The sequence below is a fragment of the Miscanthus floridulus genome, chromosome 17, assembly GCF_019320115.1.
Source record: "Miscanthus floridulus cultivar M001 chromosome 17, ASM1932011v1, whole genome shotgun sequence".
Lineage (NCBI taxonomy): Eukaryota > Viridiplantae > Streptophyta > Magnoliopsida > Poales > Poaceae > Miscanthus > Miscanthus floridulus.
Genome location: NC_089596.1, coordinates 40,423,228 through 40,445,238, shown reverse-complemented (window position 1 = coordinate 40,445,238; position 22,011 = coordinate 40,423,228). Strand labels below are relative to the sequence as shown.

Below are 22,011 nucleotides of genomic sequence, written 5' to 3'. Positions count from 1 at the left end.
GCCTCTAAAAATAGCTTTACGAAGGTGGTTGTCTTAAGACGTCCGCCACCATAAATGGACTATTTTTGGAGGCGGTTGTCTTAAAACGACCACCTCTGTAAATTAATTTTAGGGGGCGGTTAGTTTTTGACCGCCTCCGTTAATTGATTTTACGAGGCGGGCAAATGTGACCGCCTCCATAAATGAAAATGACCGCCTCCGTTAATCGCCTAGTATTTTTGGAGGCGGTTGGATTTTGTGACCGCCTCGGTTAATATTTGGGCACTATCTTACAAAATCATTTGTGTAGTAGTGGTTGTGTATGTTGTAGCTAGAGAAGAAGCCGATGAGTCCTCATGCAAGGCGGTAACCCTTTGTGCCAATGTCAAGAGGTAGCCAAACATGATTGCGGAGGAGCCATGGTCAAGGATGTCGTGCTAGAGATAGCCATGGTCAACATAGCGATCAAGGTAGCCGATGCCAAGGCTTCCGCACATAAAACTATGGGCACAAAGAGGCACCATGGTGATGATAGATACACATCGAGGTAGTCATCGTGGAAGGGGGCGAAGCCGAGGTCGGCGCAGTCAGGGCCAATGAAGACATAGATGAAAGATGACGATGCAATCGAGGCAGATGGGGTGGGAATAGGAGGGTTGATGCTGAAGTCGATGTAGTCGTCACCTGAACTGAGAAGTAGGCTAGGTTTGCTAGACCCAGCAATGCGTCGAGAATGAAAACATGTGTCGATGTTTTCGATATCGGGCGCATACGAGGTAGAGGACCCCAACCATGCATCAATGTTTGAGGGACAGATAGAGAGGGTCTTGACGATAGTTGTGGTGCGGTGAATGGTGGAGTAGAAGGTGTCGACGCAGCCTACAGTTGTCGAAGTAGACAAAGTAGGTTGAGAAGAGATGGTGGTGTTGAAGACGTGGTTGTGCTGGACGAAGAAAAAGCTTTGTAGAGGCGGACGCACCTAACTCAAAGAGGAGTAGTCTAGACAGACATGCCTACCCAATAGCAGTGGTCCGAACATAAGGCACAGCGGTGGCGGTTAGCACTCGATGTTGGTGATGGAGAACTCGAATAGCTTGGCGAAGACTTTGTGCAGATGTATGGCACAGCAAAGATTGCGTAGCAAGCCATCAATGCATAGGGGATGGCAATGTAGATGCAATGGTGAAGCAAACACACGGGCGGCGATGCTAAGTCCCGATGAGGCAACATAGTAGCAACCCTATTGCTCAGAAAAGAGGCATGTAGTACCCGGTGATGGACGTCTTCGAAGCTAGGTGGATCGCGCACAATCTGTTGTATGGACCTAGTATACTCGAGGAGAAGCAATGATGGAAGAAGTCGGCGAAGGCATCCCAATCTGAATCTATGGTGGCGATGATGAACTGATGATGTATATGCAAACGAGATGACCGAGAAGCGACGCAGGAAGGTGTGCCCTCGGCATCTCATAGCCGGCCAGAGGCCGCACAGTCGAAGATGTAGATGCCGGTGTGGTCGATGCCAATGTGGTACGCGCGAGGACGGTGAGTGGTGGGTGACTCAATCCTGATTAGTGATCGGGCAAACAAAAAAAGCTACAAGCAGCAACATATAAGAACCAGTGATGGCAGAGGGCGACGAGGCTGGCTCGGCGATAGTGCGGCCCGGCGTGGCTCGTCCCGAGCGGTGGTGCGAGCTGTAAGAGTCAGATGAGGCATGTGGCATGGGGTGCACGGTAGGAACAAAGCAGCAGCATCGTTGAGACATCAGACAGATGCCAAGGCGACGGCGATGACGGCGGCGACAGTGGGTTGCGTGAGGAGGGCGTAGATTGTCCTGCCGCCACCATGGCGGCTTTGTTTAGGGTCGTCCTAGCCCTGGCCACCACCACGGCAGTGCAGGATGGGGCGACGCCCAGCATCATCCACATCGAGCATGGAGAGGGCGATGAGGAGATACGACATCACGAGAAGGCCCGTTATGCTGCTTGACGATGACTAGGGCGGCAGCGGGATCAATAGAATCTAGCCTAAAGGGGTGGCGCTGCCACCAACGGAGATTGCTCTCCTAGGGGGCGTGTGATGTGGAAGCTAGCGACGGCTAGGGTTAGGATCTAAACCTAGGTTTGTGATACCATGCAAGAGAATAGGATTGTTGGGATAATTGTTGTATGGCATTGAGCCTCATGGGCTGATTATATAGGGTGTATAGGAGTAACACCCCACATGGGTAGACAATATGGTACTATTCCTATTTACTCTAACAAAAATCCCGATCACTACCAGAATTGTCTAGTAGAGGATAATCGATGGTGATGGGGGAGGCCTATCACCGCCGATTTTCAAAATAGAAGTGATGGGACGGGGGTTTCGAACAAAATCTCGCTGCTGGCATGGAAATAATGATGGCACAAATACTATGCTTATCCGTGCTGGAAGTAATTGATCATCAATGAAATATGCCCTCGTGTCCCTAGTACTCCCTCTGTACCAAGTTATAAGACGTCTAAATTGCTTTTGCTATATATCTAGATATAATAATGTATATCCAAGTGCATAGAAAAAAAAATTATGTCCCTAGAAAAGCCAAACGTCTTTTAATTTGGAATGGAGTGAGTAGCATGTAAAAAATTCTTATATTTTTAGATTGGTGCAGTAATAATCCATTACAAAGTTCACATTAGAAGCAATAAACAAATTTAAATATAGATTAGCAGATATAATAAATGAATACCTCTTCTTGTGCAAAAGCATGGAAGTCAATTAGGACATTTGGCATATCACTTTTTAGCTGATATGACAAAATATAATAAAGGTATAGCTGCTTCGGTTTAGACCGATCTTTCAAAATAGCTTTCTTTACATATATGGCATATATATAGTGTACACTTATTTTTCTTGAAAAAGTGAGCAATCATTTCGGTTTCCCTGATACATGTAATAAACGCCAAAAGGATGAATATATGAAGACAAAACCGATCGGATCAGCCATATATGCCTTCCGATCCGATCCCACTTTGTTTCTGTGCGTGCATGCGTGCACTACTGTGTTCCTGTGTATGTGCGTGTTGTGGAGGTTACATCTTTGTACGTGTGCACCTGGTCTAACCTTCATTCATTTATCACTGCAACCGCAATTATCAGGTGGCGTCTACTTAATTGGCGGTTTGAAAGGTGGTAACATACACAAGCTGGATGAGATGATAGATTAAGGGGGTGTTTGGTTCGAGCTACTAAACTTTAGTAGCTACTAAACGGTTTAGTCACTTTTAATAACTCTAGAGTTACTAGAGAGAACTAAAGCCCTTTTAGTAACTTTTAGTCATAGCGTTTGATTAAAAAATTACTAAAGTGACTAAAAGCTACTAAATTTAGTAGCTACTAGGCGAACCAAACAGACCCTAACAAGCACCGCCACGTCTTTAAACCGCTCCTTTTGGTCCCAAATGCTGTGTCTCACATACCTTTCCTACATCACTTTATTGTGATAAAGCAAAAGTGACAGGGAGAAGGAAAATAAAGAAAAAATATATAATTGTGTGTGTATAACATACAAAAGAAGAATGAGAGAGAGAGAGAGAGGAGGGGGTGTGTAGAGAGAGAGAGAGAGAGGAGGGGGTGTGTAGAGAGAGAGAAAGGGGCTGGAGGAAAGCAAGGGAAAGTTCACAAATAAAGGAGTGAAGCAAAAGGAAGCGGAAAACAAAACAAAACAAAGCCCAGATTCCTCTCCGAACAGCGCCTATGCTTTTTTATTCAGCTCCTCTCTCACCTCTTCTTCTCTTTGGTATTGTTGCTGTTCCCTTCTTTCTCTCTCCCTCCCTCTCTACAGGAGGAGGAAGATATATGCCCAGCCCATCTCCCTCAAGGAAATTACGACGAGCGACGCTGGCCCCTTTAAGATTGACCCGAGACTACTTCCACACCAAGAGTGCAAGAGGAGAGAGCCTGGCAAGGAAGAGATAGCAAGCTAGCTAGCATTTGTTGAAGCAAGAGAGCTCATCTCTAGCTCTCATCTCTCTCTAGCGCGCGGCCGGTGATGAACAGAGAAGAATTCCAGACCTCCCTTGTCCAGCAGATGATCTGGAGCGGTACTGGCGGTGGCGGTAGTACCACCAGCAGCAGCAATATCATGAACAGCTTCAAGTCTTGCCATGAGGATCAAGAGTCCTCCCCCAACCTGCCCTCCTTGTCGTCTCCATCGGTGCTCTTCTCCCAGCAGTTTCTGCACGCCGGTACCTCTTCAGGCCAGCTAGATCATATGAACGGTGGCTCAGCTGGTTCTCTTCCAAGTCTGCATGACGGCGGCAGCGGTCAAGAGAACCACATGCCGGAATCATGGAGCCAGATGCTTCTGTAAACACCTCTCTCTCTCTCTTATTTGTCTGTCTCTCTCTTGAATCTCTTCCCCTCCCCGGCGGCCCTCATTCGTTCTTTACTGGTTAGATCTTTAAGATTTATTCATGTAAAAGATCCACAATTACAAACCTCCACAATCCATGTAAAAATCAGTTCTCCCTATACTTAACAGTAGCTCTAGGTGAAGGAATAAAGTGGTTAACCCACTTTGTCCAATAGCGGATCAAGCCTTTCCCAGTGTTAATCTACCTTCCTGTCTCTAATCATCTTGTTCATGTTCATTTTACTCTGATGCTAACTTGCAGTTGTTCTTATCTCCATGGACTCATCTGTCTGTACTCATCTATAACTACATGTGCAGAGGGGGGTTTGTTGGAGGAGACCATGAGCGATACAGCGCCACCACCGCAGCTCTCCTGTCAAAGGGCATAGAGAATTGGGGGGATCACGCTGCAACTGCAAGTGCATGCATGGTGGGTGGTGGTATGAAGGAGGAGGGCTCAGCCATGCCTCAACCTCCATACAACTTCTATGGGAGCCACAGCCACCTCGCTGGTGGTGATCATGAGATGCCGGCGCCAGGAGGGGCCAGCAAGTCTCAGCTGAGCCAGATGCTCCTGGCCTCGTCTCCTAGGTCTTGCATCACCACCAGCCTCGGCAGCAACATGCTCGACTTCTCAAACAGCGCGCCAACGCCGGAGCTAAAGAACCAGCATCATAACTCTGATAACTCATCTGAGGTGAGATGAGGTACCTTGATATATAATCCGTGAAAGTTATTAGTTGCTACTTCGTAGTAGGCTGCTTTCCGATTTGTTCTTTCCAAATCACTTTGTTGTTTCCACATTATTATTTTTTAGTTAAGGGAACCAAGTTCCAGTCTCTACCATCTGCAGATGGTACACAGCTGATTTTTTTTCACATTATTAATTTACTCTCTTGATTCTTTCCACAAAGAAGAAACTTAATTTGTCAAAGAATTTATGGACTTGGTTCATGCATATGGAAGACATGTAGTTAGATGCACATTAATTATTTAAGCTCGGATCGACATGGAATGAATTCGTTTTGCCTACTTTATTACACAATGTTTCATCTTGATCACCCTTGGGAACAGATGGTACTTTCAAAAGGCACTCCATTCATAGTTTGAGATGGAAAGATATACCATGATTATGTTCTCTCATCGATAACCGACTAAGATGTGGGGCGGGGCTATGCTGTCAATAAGATCTCTTGGTGAGGGTGCATTCTATCTTCCATTAACTGAAACAAACTGAAGGCAATAGTACTATTCTTCTTTTCATGAAAAGATGCTTTATTTGCTAGTAGTACAGACATGCATGTTTCCATGTCATATGCAAATCCACTTTAGTGAACCAAGGTGAGAGGTTGTATTTTCGTGCACGCTGTTTCATAATCTCTTGGTCAGAGTGTTACGGCATACACCCATTGAAAGGGCTACCTCCTTTTGTTACTACCTATTTACTACCCCCCCCCCCCCCCCCCCCCCCCCCCCCCCAAAAAAAAAAACACCAGCACCCACACACACAAAAAAAATGCAATGATAGGTTTGGTTAAAGTAAACAGTATACACATTTACGATTTCAAATAGGTATACTATGCAAATATATTCCATGATAAATCTCATTAAGGGTGCCTATTGATATCAGAATATTGGTGTGCTTCTTTATAGTTTTGGGAAAAATGCAATTCTAGGTTTGGTCAAAGTGAAGATGGTTTGACTTAATACTGTAGTTAGAATTACAATCTTCCTTATACAGATTGAGCACATTTCTGGACCAATTGTTTTATTTATATGGTCCTGGTACATGATCCATAGCTTGCCAGTATTGAGAGGTAGAACCACTGGGAATGAATAATTCAGTTTATGTACAACCGCTTCATGGGACAGGTTTAGTGTGTTGTTTTCATGGGACAGGTTGAAATGGGATCATGATTGTTCTTGCTTTGTTTCTTGTCTTTCTCTGCCACTAGTGCAACAGCACTGAAACAGGTTCAGCCAACAAGAAGCCTAGGGTTCAGGCCTCCTCTTCAGCACAATCTACTCTAAAGGTTTCTTCTTCATCTCACTGCTTTCCATAACCTCAACTCGGCCTATCTTTTGTGTGCATCTCTCTCTCTCTCTCTCTCTCTCTCTCTCATATTCTGGAAATTCGTGCAGCAAGTACACTGAGAAATTAACATATGATATAATAGTGATAGCTTATACCATTGTTAGGAATAATTACATGCATCCTATTCACTTATTAACTTACTTATGACTGTGACCACTTATGGTTTGTTGCAGGTGAGGAAGGAGAGATTGGGTGATAGAATAACTGCTCTTCACCAGATTGTTTCCCCGTTTGGCAAGGTTAGAACAAAAAAATATGCACAACATAACATGGATCGATTGATTATATATGTACAGAGCCAGCAGCAGCTTGTGACTAGTATTAGGGCAGGCTAGAAAAAGAAAGATACGGTAGATCAGTCGTCGCGGATCTGAGTACGTGCATGTGTTTCCTCGCTCCGATCCGGTCCACAGTAGATAGATGGGTAATATATACATACAGGTGACGATATGCATGCTGTGTTGCAGTTGTCTATAGTTGTTGCCAAGCATCTGCTTTAACTTGTTTTGCTCCTGCTTTCACTCGAGGGGTTGTGTCCAACTAAAGCATTTCCCTGACACACGTGCCTCTTTTTTACAGACTGACACGGCGTCTGTACTCCAAGAGACCATTGGCTATATCAGATTCCTCCTGGGTCAAATTGAGGTCCAATCTCTCTCTCCCTCTCTCTCTCTCTCTCATCGTGTGCTTTGTGTATGTTGGAAAGGGAAAATTCATAAGTCATGGTCATATAGCTACCTAGGACCATCAGAAGCATACAGTATGGGTGAACAAAGAACAATGTGGCCCTCGCCCTCGGCCCTCCCCACCGGCCAGTTTCAAGATGTTTCTACCTTAGGCAATCAGCACAATAAAAGTACTAGACCCTTCTTGCTGTCACCGCTTATGTAACTGACCCCACAAGTCACAACGCTGTCCATCCCGGCCCACATGCCAGTGGCAACAGCAATAGCAGCTAGCAGGTGTTACCGCATGGGATTGGGGGGTAGGGGAAAAAAGCTGGGTGCGCGGGAAACAAAAAGAGAATATGCATGGGGAAGGTAGGGACGGGTGCAAGAGCACGCTGTTAAAGTTGATCGCTTTGCATGGGCGCGCGCGCGCACGCAGAATCAGCAACTGCAGCGAGATGGATCAACCGATGCGCTGCTCTGTCTTGTAGCGTCTTGTGTTTCAGGGCCTGCACTGGACTAGTATATGCATGCATGCTCTCTCTCTCTCATGAGTCATGACCAGTGTGGTTTTTTCTTCTGTGACAGGCTCTCAGCTACCCCTACATGGGCCCCGGCAATGGGACCTCCATTCAAAATGTATGTTGCATGAATCTCTCTCTCCCTCTCACACACACGCACACACGCACGCACCCACGCACACGAGCGCACGCTGGAAGGAATCTTACGTGCGAGGTTAAGAATATGCCAATCCACGTGCATTCGTATTGTGAAATTGTTGGCCGGTCTAGACTTTGACACACTTTGTATGTAGGGAGGACGATAGCGCCTTAGCAAAACCTTTAGCAAAGGTCGCCCAAAAATATACTTTGTCAAAGGCATTCTAATTAAAGAAGCCTTTTACCAAGGCTTCAGTAGAACTGATCCTTTTGTTAACCTTTGTCAAAAAGGACTTTAGACCTTTTAGGCTCTTTATTATGTGTGCGAGGTAATAGAACAAAAAATGATTTTTTCCACAACAAACAGTAAACATAAATAAGAAGTTCTGCGAGTTTGTGTTCGCTGTAAATAAAACTATGATTAATATTTTGCAATATTAACTCCTTGATAAATACATGTCTGTGTTAGATTATTGACTGCATGTAATAAAAGCTCACGTGTCCTCAACAGTGGAATGTACTAAGCCGATTAACAAATAACAAATTTGCAGTAAAACATGCATAAAACTAAAGTAACTTTTAAGCTTGTTTGAATTTCTATTTTTCTCTGAAATATTCACACAATAGTCTTTACAAAACTGATGTTAACAAACAACCACCACGCTATGCAATATATAAGAATTTATGGTCTAAATATTTCTATGGTTCAAATATGTATGAGAATTATGTGTTGTCGTCTCGCTATAAAACATATATGTTTATACTAATTTTGAGGAACTAACAATGATAAATATTTACCTTAACTTTTATTCAAAGCTGGATTTGTTATTTTAATTAGTTTGTTAATTTCTTGAACAAAAGTGGGTGTGTTACTTGAAGAACACTGAAAATTCTATGAATGGTTATAGAATGGAAAATGATGCAATATTAGTTATCTGAATTGTGTACTTACGAACAGAGTTTCTAAAGTTATTGATATAGTGTTTTGTTATTCCATTAAAAATACTTATGATGTGAGTTGACTATGAGAAAATAGGTGCTATGAAATAAAGGCCCATATATATGACAACTGACACCTAAACCAATGTCATGCTTTTTTTCAAGTAAGAAAAGATTGATCATATATATCTGAATTTCTTTGACATTCATTCGTAGGTTTAGTTCTACAAATATTATTTTGTAGGACTTTATATTCCTTCAAACAATAATCATGCAGGGTCGCTTAGACCATTTAAACGGCGTTTAGTATGAATATACTAAACACACAACATGTCACCGACTGTTTAGTGTTTTGTTAGACATTGTAGATTTGTGGAATTTGTAACTGATTTCGCATTATTAGAGCATACAATGAACTTAGTCTAGGGGTACAAGCAAGTCCATAATCATTTGAGGAATTTGAAGCCACGTTATCATTATGAAAAAGCTAATTATTTTACATATGCACTAGAAAAACTAATCATTTTGCCTATCCCATAAGAAAAAGCTTCATACATCACTATGGAAAAAATATCGTACCAATGGAAAATGTACCTTTTCCTTATTTTACTTATTAACTTAACATATAGAGATTTATCTAAAAAACTTAACATATAGAGCATCACCACAAAGCCATATTTCAAATCATTAGGTTCAGATTTATCTCACTAATGAAGGGCATGTTTGGGTATCACGGGCTAACTGCTAGCAGCTAAAATTTTGTCGGTGAGGTATCCAAATGGGTATACGCTAAAAGTGTGGCTAAAAAATAGCCAGTGTGAGCTAACTGTTAGCTAGCCAATAGGAGCTAAATGGGCTAAGCGATGGGAAAGTCACACCTGGCCCTCCAACCTATCCTATCCACATTCTCTATCCTTGCTTGTATACCACACACACGTCGTCGCTGCCGCGGCCCGGCCTCCGTGACCACGACGGCATTATTGAGAGAGATCTCGTGTGTGGAAGGAGTGAGAGCGCCGGCTGAATGGATGCTAGACTAGGAGGGAGAGAGGTGAGTGAGGGAGGGGAACGGGTACGATGGGAGAGAGGGACAAAATCTGCAAGCTCCATAACTTTTCTTTTAACGAACGGGCACAGACAATGGACCATTTTTACTAGCAAAGAAGGAGAATACAAGTTAGTGATACTTGGAGATTCCAAACAGGAAGAAAAGAAGTAACTGCACTGATATGGCCATAATAACAAGCTTGTTTCAGCTTGCACAACCCTAGGTAGGTCAGCTTGCATTGCATGCGTTGAGACAACCATGGGCCAGTACTCCTCATGGGTTCAATCATATTTATCCCATCTGGGAGATTATTCTCTCCGGCTTTTCTCGCACGCTTGTACGTGCAACGTTGACAACTTGACATGTGACACAGTGCTTTCTTTTTCATTATTCATTTTTATAGGGACCAATTGGAGAAAGGAACCCTGCAGGGCTCTTCCCAGAATACCCCGGCCAGGTAACCTAGAAACCCCTGTGATTGCACATGATTCTTGATGTAAGAATATAGCCCTTTACAGCCCTGCTTAAACCACCTTTCATTCATATACATCTTTTGCGTTTGGTTCCTTGCGCAGTTGCTAAACCATAATAACAACACTGGAGCACAGCAGCCTGCAGTCCAGCCTGATGAGCAGCAGGTATTCAAGCCTACTTTGCTTTGCTTCCAAGTCATTTTCAATCATCTGCATACACGAGTACATATATATACCTAGGGTGGTGCTATATGTACGTACTATTTTCTACATAAAAACAAATAACACAATGATCATGCGCATTTTTTTTCCCAAGGGCATGCAGCTCCCAACACATTTTACTTCAACATTGGTAGATTTTTTTCCCATTTACTACTATGTTAGGAATAATCTGAAGAAATATAATACCTGATCACTTGATATATATACATATATTCGTCAAGGGTGTGAATGACGAGACGAAGGACTTGAGGAGCCGGGGGCTGTGCCTCGTCCCGGTGTCATGTACGTCGCACTTTGGAGGGGACAACGCCGCTGACTACTGGGCCCCGGCGCCGCTCGGTGGCATCCTCCGCTAGAGCATTCACCACCACTGAAGCATGCATGCATGGTCATCTAGATGTGGCGAGCGCTGCTGTTCGTTTCGTGCAAGTATATGCTCATGAGACCACAGGTAGAGAGCTCTAAGAATCATCACAAGGGTGGTGCATACTTGCTGGGAAACATAACATCATGAGCAGTCATTCTGGTAAGGGAGAAGGATACCTGCTGTAAGGCTGATTGCTCTTGATGCTATGCGAGTAGTATGACCTTTTAGGGGCGCAAAGCTTCATCTGTATCTGCAAGGGAGGCCTTCAAGAAGAAGATCTAGATCGTCTTCTCTGGTCCCTCAGCAAATTTATTTGGTTGATATGTAATTAAAATCTAGCAAGTTATTAGTGAACATCTTTACTCATATATATACCGTGCAATGCTGCTAGTACAAGTTGGCCAGGACAGGAGAGCAAGTCACGGGGTGCCGTCTTCTTGGTTTATGCGCCGCCGGGTGTACTTAGAGAAGTTCATATCAGATATGTATATGACAAGTAAATTTGTATCCTTTTAACTGAGTTAAATCATCAATATTTTTTATTGCATTCCTGTCAGCTCGCCACGTAACAACCCTTAGCTTTTTCCCTAACACTACCGGAGACCGGCTCTTTGCCGAGTGCCAGGTGGTTTGTCGAGTGTTGTTTTTCGGGCACTCGGCAAAGACGCCTTTGCCGAGTGTTTTTTTTGACACTCGGCAAAGAGTCTCACTCGGCAAAGAAGCTCTTTGCCGAGTGTTATTTTTTTGACACTCGGCAAAGAAAATTTCAAAGCACATTTTAAAACAGTAAATTAATTCAAATGAAAAAGTTTTCAACTACAAAGTTGTATAACTCATCAAGATGTACAATATTTGTTTTGGTCTTTTCTTCATACGACAAAGTGAAAATAAATTTGTTCACAAATCTAACATATCTCTCTTGTAGTTTATGAAACTACAAGAGAGATATATAAGATTTGTGAACAATGTTAGAACGACCATGTCGGATGAACAGATGACCAAACAACCAAAATAAACTCTGTAGATCTCGAAAATTTATGAAACTTTGTAATTGGCAACTTTTTGATTTGAAAACATCTTGTCATGCAAAACTGCGTTTGAATTTCAAAATTTTAAAATTCGAACTTTTCAAATGACCTCGGATGAAAAAACAACCAAAATAAACTCTGTAGATCTCGAAAAGTTATGAAACATTGTACTTGATAACTTTTTGATTTGAAAACATCTTGTCATGCAAAACTGTGTTTAAATTTCAAAATTTTAAAATTCGAACTTTTCAAACGACCTCGGATGAAAAAACAACTAAAATAAACTCTGTAGATCTTGAAAAGTTATGAAACATTGTAGTTGACAACTTTTTGATTTGAAAATATCTTGTCATGCAAAACTGTGTTTGAATTTCAAAATTTTAAAATTCAAATTTTGTAAACGACCTCGGATGGAAAAACTTCCTAAACTAAAAGTGTAGATCTCGAAAAGTTATGAAACTTTGTAGTTTACAACTTTTTTATTTGAATTCGTTTAGGGCCTCAAACATGCAATTTACACTCGGTTTAGTATAATATATTGGGAACTAAAACGGAATCCAGACACAAGTGAGAGTGTGGTGTAGTGGTAGAGGAGGTACGTGCACAGCGGGAGGTCTCGGGTTCGAATCGCATCGGCCGCGTAGCCATGAAATTCACATGAAAAATGTCGGAGATGGGTAGGCGCTGGCCGGTGGGGGCCTCCATCGATAAAAAAAATTCCATTTTTTTGGGGTAAAAATTCCTATTTTTTCGGGTTTTTTTCGGTTTCAACTTTGCTGAGTGTCGGGCACTCGGCAAAGGCTTTGCCGAGTGCCCGATAAAAGACACTCGGCAAAGTTGGCTTTGCCGTCACTGTTTATGGCGAGTGCTGTTCGCCGAGTGTTACACTCGGCGAACCATTTGCCGAGTGTTTTATGTCTTTTGCCGAGTGTTTCGGGCACTCGGCAAACTCAAGGAGTCTGGTAGTGTAATCTCACCATCTGCGTCGCTTCCTGTTGTGACTGCAGGAGGATGTTAGAGTATATTAGGTTATCTCTGGATATGGTAGATCAGAATCATGTAATCACAACTTACCTTATCTCCACTACTACAAAACACATCTTGATGAGAGGCGGTCAAAAAGCTTTTACACAGGTGGTCACAGAGTCTGCCTCTAGCAAAGTGCAACTATTAATCATAATAAGTAGAGGCAGGAGGTTAAAGTGTCCACCTTTGTTAATCATAAAATAAAAAATGCCCATCGTGGCTGGATCATAAGCCCACTGTGGCCCAATGCTGCGCCCACCATCAAGCCCATCGTGGATTCGTCCTATGTGAGACCTGTTGGAAATATGGCCAAAGTCAAATGGGCCTATCCAACCCATGTGGCACTAAGCCAGATTTGCACATCACTGCCGAATTTGTGAGAACTGACAGTGATGTACCTTCACTGCCAGTTATGAGCTTGAAAATGAAAAAATAATTGGGGCTGGGCTAAAACCGGCAGTGAAGGACAACATCACTGCCGGTTTGTGGCTTGAACTGGCAGTGTTTTGGCGGCCACTCATCACTGTCGGTTTAAACCAAGAGCTGACAGTGATTGGGCTCTATCACTGTCGGTTCTAGCCAAGAACCGACGGTGATCAGCCTACAACACAAAAAAGCTATAGCCGTCCTCTTCTTCCACCTCTCTTCCATCCCGAGAACAGAGGTGCGCGTTTGGACCCTTCCCATGAACCTAGTGCTTAGATTTTGAAGAATGGCTTGATCTTTTTGTTTTAAGGTTAGTAACAAACATACACTCCTTTGATTTTGTTGCTTAATTAGCTTCGTTTTGATGGCTACATTGCTTGATTCTCATTCTAGTTCTTTCTCCATTCTAGATAGCACTTTTCCAATTTGATATTTGTGCAAGGCTCAAATTGTGGTGAATCCATCATCCAAACGGTTGGTGTCTTTGAACACATCTAAATTCCTAGCTAATTATTCCATGGTGGTCAAGATCATCATTGTTAGTATGTGATGCTATAATTAGTTCTTAGAAGTAGAGTAGAATAGATGTTCTTCATTATTGTACAATAATTGTTTTTACTACAATTTTCAATTTACAGGGCCGGGGCTACCAATTTCAATTTTCCAATAATTAATGTACAATAATGTTTTCCAAAAATGGTACTTTTGAGCTACAATTGTTGTTCATGAAGCTCAATTTCTTATTAATTCTTTGTAATTACTGTCTCAGTATTTTTTTGTGCAGAGATGGATCGAGAGTGGATGCATCTGTCCCGAACGGACAAGCGGTACATGCATGGCGTCAGCCAGTTTATCACCGATGCCAAAGCCCATGCTGGGAATGAGAACCCTGTCTTCTGCCCATGCAAAGATTGCAAGAATCAAAGGAACTTTCATCAAATTGAGTCTATACAATCGCACTTGATTACCAGGGGGTTCATGCCAAACTATACGATATAGACTATGCATGGTGAGGTTGGTGTGAATGTTCTGCAGGAAAACGATGATGATGTGGACATGCCTGACGTAGCCATCCACGATGCTGACGAGGAACCCGGTGTCAATACGGAACCTATGGTCACAGTTAATAATGTGTTTAGGAACACGCTAGCTGACGACACCGAGGATAACGATGGCATTTCTCAGCTGCTACGTAATGTAGAGACCGGATGTCTTAGTGAAAGACAGCTGAGAAAGCTAGAGAAAATGAGACAAGATGGCAAAACACCATTGTATAGGAATTGTCCAATGAGCAAACTGGAAGCCGACATCATGCTGTTAGAGTTCAAATCGACAAACGGATTGAGCGACAAAGGCTTTGATCAGTTGTTAGGTATAATAAGGAAAATGCTCCCAGAAAAAATGAGTTGCCAAAAAAGACATACTTGGCCAAGCAAATGATCTGCCCCATCGGCCTCGAGGTTGAAAAAATCCACGCGTGTTCCAATGATTGCATATTGTACCATGGAGAAAAATACAAAGACTTGGACAAGTGCCCCAAGTGTGAAGCTCCACAGTACAAGGAAGGGCCGTCAGATGAGGGTACCAAGACCAGAGGTGGTCCCGTAAAGGTCATTTGGTATTTCCCTATAGCTCCCCGGGTGCATAGGCTGTTTGCATGTGCAAAGTCAGCCAAGCTGTTGCGCTGGCATGGCGAAGAGCGTAAGAAAGATACAATGATGAGGCACCCCGCCGATGGGCATGACTAGAGGACTATCAATACTATGTTCTATAAGGACATCGGTGGAGAGGTAAGGCACCTTTGGTTTGCTTTGAGTACAGATGGGATGAATCCTTTCGACCAGGTTAGAAGCAATCATAGCACCTGGCCAATGACGCTCTGTATATACAACCTTGCATCTTGGGTCTGTATGAAGCGGTCGTACATTCAGATGCCACTACTAATCCAAGGGCCAAGACAACCTGGGAATGACATCGATGTGTTTCTGGAACCAGTGATCGATGAACTAGTGGAGATGTTTGAAAAGGGTGTGCTGGATGTTTGGGACGAGTACAAAAAGGAACATGTCACGATCAAGGGAGTACTTATCGCTACAATCACTGACCTGCTAGGTCGAGGTTCGTTGTTCGGAGAGAAGACAAAATGCTATACTGGATGTGTTGAGTGCTTGGATGACACCGATGCGGTAAATCTGCCAAATAACTCAAAGATAGTTTATATGGGACACCATAGGTTCCTACCTAAGGATCACCCTTACCACAGGAATAGAAAAGATTTCAATGGTACTATTGAGAAACGCTTAGCTCCAAAATATCGAGACAGCCCTACGATACTTCGAGAACTCAACAAACTAGAGGTTGTCCTTGGGAAGGGGGACGATGCAGTAGCAGCACCTGATGGGAGCGTTTGGAAGAAAAAATTAGTTTTCTAGAAACTACCTTACTGGCCATTACTGAGTGGACGCCACTGTTTTGATCCCATGCACATCACTAAAAATGTGTGCGCTAACACTCTTAACACCTTGATGGACACCGGGGGGACATTGAAGGATTCACTAGCCACACGCCTAGACATGCAACACTTGGGAATCTAGAAGGAGCTGCATCCCATGGAGCTAGAGAATGGCCAGTTCGAACTTCCGGTTGCGTCATGGACATTGAAGAAGGAAGAAAAGTGTGCGCTTATTTCTTTCTTCAATAAACTCAAAGTCTCGACGGGCTACTGTGCGAACCCGAAGAGGCTAGTGAACATGAGAGAACTCAAGTTCAACTATGGCCCTATGAAGGCCCATGACTGTCATGTCATTATGACTCAGCTGCTCCCTGTTGCCCTACGTAGTATCCTCCCCCAAAGGTCCGTGCCCCAATCATAAAGCTTTGCTCGTTCTTCAATGCGATCTCAAAAAAGGTCATTGATGTGTCCACGCTAGAGCAGCTATAGCGGGACATAGCCGAAACTCTTGTTAGGCATGAGATGCATTTCCCGCCGACTTACTTTAATATCTCATTGCATCTGCTCATTCATCTTGTTGACCAAATTAGAGCCCTTGGCCCAATGTACCTACATCAGATGTTCCCTTTCGAAAGATTGATGAGAGTTTTTAGGAGATATGTTAGGAACAGATTCAGGTCAGAAGGGGGCATGGTTGAAGGATGGTCAACGGAGGAGGTCATTGAGTTCTACACATATTATCTAGACATCAAAAGGGTCGGAGTTCTAGAATCTTGTCATGAGGGAAGACTACGTGGCAAAGGAACGATCGGGGAGAAATCTGTTATAGTAGATGACCCTGTTTCTTTTAGACAGGCATAGTTTGTTGTTCTCCAGCAAGCCGAAGGTGTGATGCCATACATTGATGAGCACAGACAATCGCTGCAAACTCTGTATCTGAGCAGGTCACAGGTTTGGCTAGATAAAAAACATAAGGAGGAATTTGTCAACTGGTTGCGACGTCGCTTGCTTGGAATAAAGTTGGGTAATCAACTGGATGCCTTAGCCAAGAGACCTTCGAGTACATATCTTGAGTATGAGAGCTCAAGTGATAATGAAATTGATGATGCAAGTCTTGCTCTCATGGTGAGAAGAACCGCCAAGATGCTAAAGAAGCTCAACAAGAGTGGCATCAAATTTGATGGCAAGAAGAAGTTCTTCACTAGCTCTAGAAGGAAGCCAATCTCTGAGATGGATTGCTACAATTGTGGAGAACTTGGTCATCTAGCACACCAATGCACCAAGCCCAAGAAAGACAAGTTCAAGAACAAGTACAAGGGCAAGAAAGATGACTCAAGCAATGAAGAAGAAGATGAGAAGAAGAAAAACAAGCCATACAAGAAGAGAGATGGCAAGAAGAAGGACTTCCACAAGAAGAAGAAAAGTGGAAAGGCATACATCATCGGTGATTGGCTCACGAACATTGATTCATCTAGTGGCTCATCCGATGATGATAGTGACAACAAGAAGGTGGCCGCCATTGTTATTGACTCTTCATCATCTTCACCGCCATCATCCTCTACACACCTATGCCTTATGGCCAAGGGTGATCGCAATGTATCAAATGATGATAGTAGTGGTGATGAACATGCTAGCAATGGTGATAGCGATAGTGATGATGATGAATATGAATCACCTTCTTATGATGATCTTATTAAATTGCTAAATCAATACACTAAGATCATTAGAAAGAGTAGAGCTAAGAATAAAAAACTAGAAGCTAAGAATGATTCTCTTTTAGCTAAATGTGATGTAGCCAAAAAGGCTAGTGTTGAGCTTAGAGAAGCAAATGATGCTATATCATCCAAATTCAAGGAGCTCAAATCTTCTAAGAAAGAGCTTAAAGAAAAACATGATAAACTTGAGAGGATACACAATGAGCTCATCACTAGCGACAAACATGCTAAAAGAAGAATATACTACTCTTAAGATTAATCATGGTAATCTTGTCATTGCTAAAGAATATTTATCCAATGAGCCACATGATGCTACTAATAATGTTGTTAAGATTGATATAGCTACATCATGTGATGATTTGATCATTGAGAGCATTAAGCAAAGTTCTAGTAGAAAGGGCAAGCAAGTGGTTGAGACCGATAGTTATGATGAGTATGTCAAGCTTAAGAATGACAATGAAAAGCTCAAGAAAGATCTTGAAGAGATCAAAAGCCAAAACACAATTGTGCTAGAAACTCTTGATCATGATGGTGACTTGATTCTTGAGAATGAGAAGCTCAAAGAACAAAACAAGAAACTCAAGGAAGAGAAAAACAATGATGCACTCAAGGAAGAGAACAAGAACCTCAAGTTGGAGAAAGAGCATCTCAAGATTGGATTGAGCAAGTTCACAAGAGGCAAGCATCTTCAAAGTGAGCTACTAATGAACACCGTCATGAAGATGGATAGAAGTGGCATTGGGTACTTGGCAAACCAAGAGAAGAAGGCTCAAGCTCAACAACAGCACAAGTCAAAGCCAAAGCCAAAGAGATGTTTTGAGTGTGGACAAGAATGCCACTTTGCCCATGAGTGCCAAACTCAACCACCACAACCCTTGCCCAAGCATGCTAGACCTTTTGCTTTCAATGCTCATTACATGCTTAGAAAGGATTCTAGTGGGAAGATGAAAGTCATGTTCTTAGGACCTCCCAACAAGAATAGGCCTAAGAAAATTTGGGTAGCAAAGTCACTTGTTGAGAAGGTGAAGGGCCCTCAACAAGTTTGGGTTCCTAAAGCTTGATCTCTTAAGTGTAGGTGAACTACAAGACCGGTGGAAGTCATTGAGTTATTGATAGTGGTTGCACACAATATATGACCGGTGATCCTCGTATGTTCACCTCACTATATGAAGAAGTAGATGGACTAGAAAGAATCACATTTGGAGATAATTCAAAGGGCAAGGTTAAAGGATTGGGCAAAGTGGCAATATCAAATGATCATTCTATCTCAAATGTGCTATATGTTGCTTCATTGAGCTTCAACTTGCTATCCATTGGACAATTATGTGATCTTGGCTTCCAATGCTTGTTTACCGAGAAGGAAGTTGTTGTATCTAAGAAGGATGATGATCAAGTGATATTCAAAGGATTTTGATACAACAACCTATCTCTAGTGGACTTCACCTCCGAAGATGCTAATTTGAAGACTTGCCTATTCACCAAAACAACACTTAGGTGGCTATGGCATAGAAGACTTGCTCTTGTTGGGATGAGCTTACTCAAGAAGCAAATGAAGAATGATTTGGTGAGAGGGTTGAAGGATGTGAAGTTTGAGAAGGACAAGCTTCGTAGTGCATCTCAAGCCGACAAGCAAGTTGCAAATACTCATCCAACAAAAGCCTTCATGTCAACCACAAGAGAGCTAGAACTCCTTCACATGAATTTTTTTTACCTACAACATACAAGAGTTTGGGAGGAAATCTTTATTGTCTTGTGATTGTTGATGACTATTCAAAATATACATGGGTATTCTTCCTTCATGACAAATCCGAAGTTGCATCTTGCTTCAAGAAGTTTGCCAAGAGAGCACAAAATGAGTTTGAAGTAAAGCTCAAGAAGATTAGAAGTGACAACAGCAAAGAATTTGACAACACAAACATAGAAGCCTATTGTGATGAAGTTAGAATCAAGCATGAGGTCTCCACAACATATACTCCTCAACAAAATGGTGTAGTTGAGAGAAAGAACCGAACATTGATCACTCTTGCAGGAACAATGCTTGATGAGTACAACACTCCCGAAGCTCTATGGGTGGAAGCTATCAACACTGCATGCTATGCATCCAACCGTCTATTCCTTCAAAAGTTTCTTGGCAAGACACCTTATGAGTTGCTCAATGGGAAGAAGTTGGACATCTCCTTCTTTAGGGTGTTTCATTGCAAATGCTACATTTAAAAGAAGTGGCAACACCTATGGAAGTTTCAAAGATGTTGTGATATTGGTTTTCTTGTTGGTTACTCATTAAAGTCCAAAGCATATAGAGTATTTAATCATGCCACCGGCTTGGTTGAAAAAACATATGATGTGGAATTTGATGAATCTAACGGCTTCCAAGGAGCACATGAGAATCTTGATGATGTAGGTGATGAACCATTGAGGGAGGCTATGAAGAACATTCCAGTTGGAGATATCAAGCCTAATGATGATGAAGATGATGTGCAAGTGATCAATCCTCCTTCTTCATCAAGTGTGCCACAAGATGGTGAAAAAGATGGGAGAGTAGAAAATGAAGATACTCATGTCTCCCATGAGCAAATGGTGACACAAGCACAAGATGTTGATGCTCCACATCCTCCCCCTCAAGTGGTTGATAGAAGAAATTCACCTCTACTACAAGCTCATTCACAAGATCTCATCATAGGGAGTCCATCAGAGGGAGTAATGACCCGCTCACAAAAACTTGCTTCATTTATTGAACATCACTCTTTTGTCTCTTTCTTTGAGCCTACTAAGGTAGAAGAAGCTCTTCAAGATCTGGATTGGATTAACGCCATGCATGAAGAGTTGAACAACTTCACCCTCAATGAAGTTTGAATTCTTGAAGAGCGACCAAAAGGTGCAAGAGTCATTGGAACAAAGTGGGTGTTTCGCAACAAGCAAGATGATCAAGGTGTTGTTGTAAGAAATAAGGCAAGACTAGTTGCAAAGGGGTTCTCTCAAGTTGAAGGTTTGGATTTTGGAGAGACCTTTGCACCGGTTGCAAGACTAGAAGCCATCCGTATCCTCCTTGCATATGCATCACATCATGAAATGAAACTATATCAAATGGATGTGAAAAGTGCATTTTTAAATGGCTTTATTAATAAACTAGTCTATGTTGATCAACCTCCCGGGTTTGAAGACCCTAGATATCCTAATCATGTTTATAGGTCATCCAAGGCATTATATGAGCTTAAGCAAGCCCCAAGAGCTTGGTATGAGCGCCTTCGGGACTTCCTCATTGAGAAGGGCTTCACCATTGGAAAGGTCGATACCACACTATTCACCAAGAAGCTTGATGGACATATCTTCATTTGTCAAGTGTATGTTGATGATATCATCTTTGGATCATCAAATGAAGATTCTTGCAAAGAATTTGGTGAATTGATGTCGAAGGAGTTCGAGATGTCAATGATTGGAGAGCTTACATTCTTTCTTGGTTTTCAAATCAAGCAAATGAGAGAAGGGATTTTCATCTCTCAAGAGAAATGTACAAATGATCTTCTCAAGAGATTCAAGATGGATGAATGTAAGCCAATCAAGACACCAATGCCAACTAATGGACATCTCGACCTAGATGAGGGAGGTAACACAGTTGATCAAACTCTCTACCGCTCTATGATTGGTAGCTTGTTATATTTAACTGCATCTAGGCCCGACATCATGTTTAGTGTATGTGTGCTAGATTTCAAGCTAATCCTAAGGAAACTCATTTGATTGCCATTAAAAGAATCCTTAGGTATCTTAAGCACACACCAAGTATTGGTCTTTGGTATCCCAAAGGAGCTATATTTGAATTAGTTGGCTACTCCGATTCGGATTATGCTAGTTGCAAAGTTGATAGAAAAAGCACATCCGGAGGGTGCCATTTGCTTGGTAGATCACTTATGTCTTGGTCCTCCAAGAAACAAAATAGTATGGCTTTGTCCACCACCGAAGCGGAATACATTGCCATGGGTGCTTGTTGTGCACAAATTCTTTACATGAAACAAACTTTGCTAGACTATGGTGTAGTTCTAGAAAAGGTACCTCTTTTGTGCGACAATGAAAGCACGGCAAAACTTGAAAATAATCTGGTTCAATAGTCTCGCACCAAGCACATAGATATACACCATCACTTTCTTTGAGATCATGTTGCAAAGAATGATATTTTATTAGAAGGTGTAAGGACCGAGGATCAATTGGCGAATATCTTCACTAAACCGCTAGATGAGGCGACTTTTTGTCAATTGCGGAATGAGCTCAATGTGCTTGATTTTAGTAACTTCACTAAAAATGAGCTTGTGTTGTCCCTTGCATTGCATTGTATTATACAACATGTTTACTTTATGGTAATGCACTTAGGGCTTGTCTAACATGGTTAAGATAACCGCTGAAAAGCGAGTGAAGAAGCTTAACCTTGGATCAAACTTGACAAGCAACTAGATTTACTTTCAAGTATTGCATTGCATATGCATGAATGTTGCTTTGTCATTTATCTTCAATTGCCCTCTTATTG

At 42.3% G+C, this 22,011-nt stretch overlaps 1 protein-coding gene across 2 annotated transcripts; it reads left to right on the top strand.

The window, feature by feature from the left end:
• Nucleotides 1-3,709: 3,709 nt before the first annotated feature.
• LOC136516378 (transcription factor bHLH68-like) lies at nucleotides 3,710-11,238 on the top strand. 2 transcript variants are annotated; one of them, XM_066509761.1, is made up of 9 exons: nucleotides 3,713-4,331; nucleotides 4,696-5,074; nucleotides 6,333-6,410; nucleotides 6,646-6,711; nucleotides 7,052-7,117; nucleotides 7,729-7,779; nucleotides 10,190-10,243; nucleotides 10,362-10,424; nucleotides 10,703-11,238. In XM_066509761.1, the coding sequence occupies exons 1-9, from the start codon at nucleotides 4,015-4,017 to the stop codon at nucleotides 10,835-10,837; spliced, it is 1,209 nt and encodes a 402-aa protein (XP_066365858.1). In that variant the 5' UTR covers nucleotides 3,713-4,014; the 3' UTR covers nucleotides 10,838-11,238. The 2 variants fall into 2 exon arrangements, with proteins under 2 accessions (XP_066365859.1, XP_066365858.1); XM_066509762.1 differs by lacking the exon at nucleotides 7,729-7,779 and having other exon boundaries at nucleotides 3,710-4,331.
• Nucleotides 11,239-22,011: the final 10,773 nt, after the last annotated feature.

Bases quoted from the DNA above. Each gene is read 5' to 3' on its own strand.
- LOC136516378 (XM_066509761.1), top strand. From the start codon at position 4,015: ATGAACAGAGAAGAATTCCAGACCTCCCTTGTCCAGCAGATGATCTGG. The intron at 6,712-7,051 runs GTTAGAACAAAA...TCTTTTTTACAG, and splicing joins TTGTTTCCCCGTTTGGCAAG to ACTGACACGGCGTCTGTACT. The intron at 10,425-10,702 runs GTATTCAAGCCT...ATATTCGTCAAG, and splicing joins TCCAGCCTGATGAGCAGCAG to GGTGTGAATGACGAGACGAA.